The sequence below is a fragment of the Cyprinodon variegatus genome, unplaced genomic scaffold (genome assembly GCF_000732505.1).
Source record: "Cyprinodon variegatus isolate N-32 unplaced genomic scaffold, C_variegatus-1.0 Scaffold1166, whole genome shotgun sequence".
NCBI lineage: Eukaryota > Metazoa > Chordata > Actinopteri > Cyprinodontiformes > Cyprinodontidae > Cyprinodon > Cyprinodon variegatus.
Window position 1 is genome coordinate 201,684 of NW_015151619.1, and position 4,375 is coordinate 206,058.

At 37.1% G+C, this 4,375-nt stretch overlaps 1 protein-coding gene across 1 annotated transcript in view; it reads left to right on the plus strand.

The window, feature by feature from the left end:
• Positions 1–4,375, plus strand: part of sez6l (seizure related 6 homolog (mouse)-like) — a 184,540-nt gene that overhangs the window by 176,044 nt on the left and 4,121 nt on the right. Inside the window, exons 13-14 of the mRNA XM_015400958.1 lie at positions 655–769; positions 3,368–3,473. Coding sequence (XP_015256444.1) covers positions 655–769; positions 3,368–3,473 — 221 coding nt within the window. The remainder of the gene's footprint in view (positions 1–654; positions 770–3,367; positions 3,474–4,375) is intronic.

Below are 4,375 nucleotides of genomic sequence, written 5' to 3' on the forward strand. Positions count from 1 at the left end.
TTTTTTCTTTCATTAAACAAGGGGTACCAACAATGTTGTCCATGAGAGTATGTTTGTTGCAGTATGTCTGCATAATTGATACAGAATACAGTATAATTAGGAATTAAATTCCTAATTATGGGAATTAAATTATTACCAAATTGATTGTGTTAATTTATTAACTCAATATGCCAATCAGAAGGTTTGGCAGCCATTGCACATAAATAGAGATTTAATATGATTAAGGTGACTAAGCATTGTTACAAATACAATAAAAAATAATTCTGCCATGTCAGTTTTTATATCTGCTGAGTGATAAAATGATGTGTTTCTTTTAGCTATCTTCAGTTGCTTGCACAACCATGAATTGGAAGGTAAGTGTCTTCCTGCGCCACTGATCTTTCATCAAGAGGGTTGAAAAGGAAATGTTGTTTTTAACAGACAGATACATATAATAACAACAAAGAAACAGACAAAAGGTTAAAAAAAGAACATCTCTGTTAGTTTGTGTTCCTCCTACATCTACAATTTTCATTTTTTTAACTCTCTACAATTTTTCTCCATTTGAGTACCTGCTTCATCCACCCACATTTACCAAGCCACCTTCAGCCTGACCCTTGTTGTCTAGTTAATACGCTCTAATTAATTGTGCATTGTTCATTTGTTGGGTGTCAGTTGCAGAGGCGACTGCAGCCTCCCCTCTCAGTGGAGGAAATATAGCACTGGCCATCTTCATCCTGGTTCTGCTGCTGTCTGTTCTGCTCGGAGGGGTGTATGTTTATGTCACCAGGTGAGTCCCACAGCTGGAACATGTCTGTCAAAACAACTCCTGGATGAGTCACATGAGACAGGAATTATTCATACAAAAAACATCAGCCAAACTCGGGAGTTAACTTATTTTATAAGCCAGGGAGCGTTCACATTTAAAATCAAGTTTAAAAAAAGATATTTGGTGTTTCAAAGATTTTTTTTTAAATGTTTGTTTACAATAAATGAAATAAGGCAAATAATTAAAAAAAGATTGTAGTAAATAAAATCAATAATTTTTAATGCCTATTGGGATATTTAAGGAGAAACAAGCAAACATCTTAAGGAACCTGACAGGATAAGCTGGTTATGTCCAGTCATGTTTGCAAATGTTCCACTTCAGCAGGTGCAAGGAAACGGCTCAGTGTAAATGAGAAAATGCATTGAACCATATAGGGACGGTCTGGGAGAAAAATATGTCAGAGATTACAAAACCTCAGGAATGGGGTGGAGCAGGTTGTTTTTACAAGTCCTGCAGGGTTTAAATGTTTGACTGCTTTAAAACGCTGATCCAGATGATTGCAAGTCAGCAAATGTTTGTTAATAATGGTGTAATTTCTGTTCCATTATTATTAGTGTTGCACCGATACCAGTAACGGGCGGGGCCTCAATCCAGCACTAAAATGGTGATATCAGTATCAGCGAGTACCAACAAATAGGGCACATTTTGAGAGCCAAAAGTTTATTTGATTACAGTATTGTCACCCATTCCAGTTAGGAAATAAAAAGTTCTACTGGATTCACTTTGTATTAGTCTTTTTCCTGCTTCACAAAGGTAGGCAGCAGCTTGATAAGCCATGATGGCATTTATTTTACATCCAAGTTGTATGCAGTTCATCATATATGCACCCACACATCCATTTCAAACAGATGGTATCAGTATCAGGCGATACTGCACAGCCAGGTATCGGGTATTGCAGGGTGACCAAATGTCCGTATTTCTCGTCCTGTCCCGGGCGTCCCGGTTTTTTTTTAGAAAGTGAGGAAATGTCCTGTTTTTTAAATTACCTTCATTGGACCATTAAATTTACAGGCACTAGGGCCCTGCGCACGACGCTGCGTGTGACGCAGCGATCCCTGAGCCGCGTCAGAGCGGGCAGCCCTGTTGTTAATCAGCATATAGATAGCGTGGCTGTCAGTTTGCCAGCAACATGCCAAAGCGCATATGTATGTTTAACAATGATTTACAGAAGAGTTTCCCCGCTTTCAGACCGGGTCGAGACAAATGGGAGGCCTTGTACACAGTGTGCAAAGCAGGCACATATGTCTCGGTGTCCAATGGAGGTGCGAGGAATCTGAAAAGCCACCTGGACACCCAAAGTAAAGATAGTCTATTGATATTTTGTTTGTTTTTGGTACATTTTGGTACGTTTTTGCTACACAAGAAGTATTTTTTGTTAATTAGCTCATTTGTTATTTTTTTTTCCCCAATAGCCTACAGAACAGACATTATTTTTAATTTTAATTAATTAATTAGTGAGGCTGAGTATCATCTGTTATTGGGAGTTGAGAGTTATTGTTAACTTTTATTGTTAGGTGAGGGATGTTTAGATGAGACATGAGACATGTTTAGATGATTACAGTGAGTGCATGCCACAGACATCTCTATGCTTGGGAACGGAGATCCCCCCCGCTCCAAGGTGTCCTGCTTTTCCCAAATGAAAATATGGTCACCCTAGGTATTGGGACCAAAAAATGGCATCGGCGCAATACTAATTATTATTACAAGTAAAGTAAATGTTTTGTAAAAAAAAAAAAAAAAAAAGGCAATTTAAAGAAAAAGCTTTTAAAATCGTATTTTTATCCCATATTATATTTTCCATTTTTTATTGTATGCAGACATGAAACTGAGAAATTTAATTAAGAAAAAGGTTTTTAAGAGTAACTTTACTGTTTTCTCTGATTTTATTTTCTTTCACATTTTTACTTATTTATTAATATTAATTTCATTTTAAATCCATTTAATAATTGATAGAACTTTTTTTTTATATATATATACTAATTATTTTTAAGTTTTCTCCCCAAATTTTTGTTTCCAGTTTTATGAATTGCACTCTTTTCAAATTTCAATTTACAAAACATGTTCTTTGCCTGATAATCATCACGATAATGGAACAAAGTATACTGTATGATATTGTAGTGAAAGGGTTTCAACAGCGCGGACCCGGGGAGGTAAAAATAAAAATATACACCACTCTCTTCAGACCTGTGATTATAACACTAAAAAAAAAAAAGTCAGTTTATTCGTTTTTTTTTTTACTTCACAAGAAACAGCTTATATTTGTAAACTGTAAAATATTGAATATAATATCAAGATCATGGGTTTTTTACAAGGTGCTTTGAAATTACATGGAAGAAACTGTTCAAGAATATTGTGGCTGTTTGTCTTCTAATTTGAAATCAAATGTCTTTTTTGTAATTCTTTTTTTATAGATTTATTTTTTAAAACAGTTTTTTTTATGGCTACCTGGGTATAATTTAGCTATGAATGGAAAATTAAACCATTGCTGTGGTCAAAACATTCTTATATAGTGTCTAATTGCTGTCTTTAACATTTGGATTTCCTTTTTTTGCCTCTCAGATGCAGATATCACACCAACCTCAGGATGCCTCTAATCTACCCCCACCCGTACAGACAGATCACTGTGGAGACAGAACATGACAACCCGCTCTATGAGACAGGAGGAGTAAGTTTCCAAATGTTAAAACTGCCGCAGAACATTTAAAGGAGAAAAATAATCACAACTTAGAGGCAGAAAACCTAAAAATCTCTTCTTTTTTGTTGTGAAGGCAGGCTATTCACTTAAAAACATTTCTTACACAAATAAAAGACTTTGGGGCCACATCTCTCATAGGAGGGAAGAATTGCTAAACGACAAGGGTGTAAATCACTGCTGAGATCATGATATGATGTTATATCTATTTGTTTGGACAGCCATATGGCATGGGGTGGGATGGATTGATGCGATAACAGCTTCCGTTCTACTGGCGGGTTCACACCAAATCCATAAATGCAGAATAAAGCACTGACTCACATGTTCACATCCCTTTTTAAAGTCTAGGACCAAAATATCTGTGGTCGGCCATATAAAAGAGAAAGTTTTGGATGGTGAACAGCGGACCCAGTATTCAGGCAAATAGATAAGAACAAGAACAGGCAGGCTCAGAGGTCCAGGAGTCCAAAGACAGGTCAGGCAAACAGATCAGAACAGGAACAGGCAGGCTCATTGATGAGAGGCAGGTCAGGATGAGGTAATCAGAAACATTAAGGTACGCTAAAAACATTCTCACCACAGGCTGGATACAACAAGAATGATCTAGCACCGATGACTTGATAAGAACGGCTTAAAAATGGGCAGGAGCAGGTGGATTATATAAGAGGTAATGAGCAACTGGGCAGAATTGGACAGGTGAATGAAATGAGTAATTAAGCCAGAAAATATGGACACTAATTACCCCCAAAGAGTTCAGGGGGAAACAGATGCGGCATCTGACAGCAAAAGCTGAAGCAGCCTGACCACGCAGGCAATACAGAACCCCCTGTATGCCTGAAAAACACAGTCTGACAACAGAAGGCCACAGTCTGTGT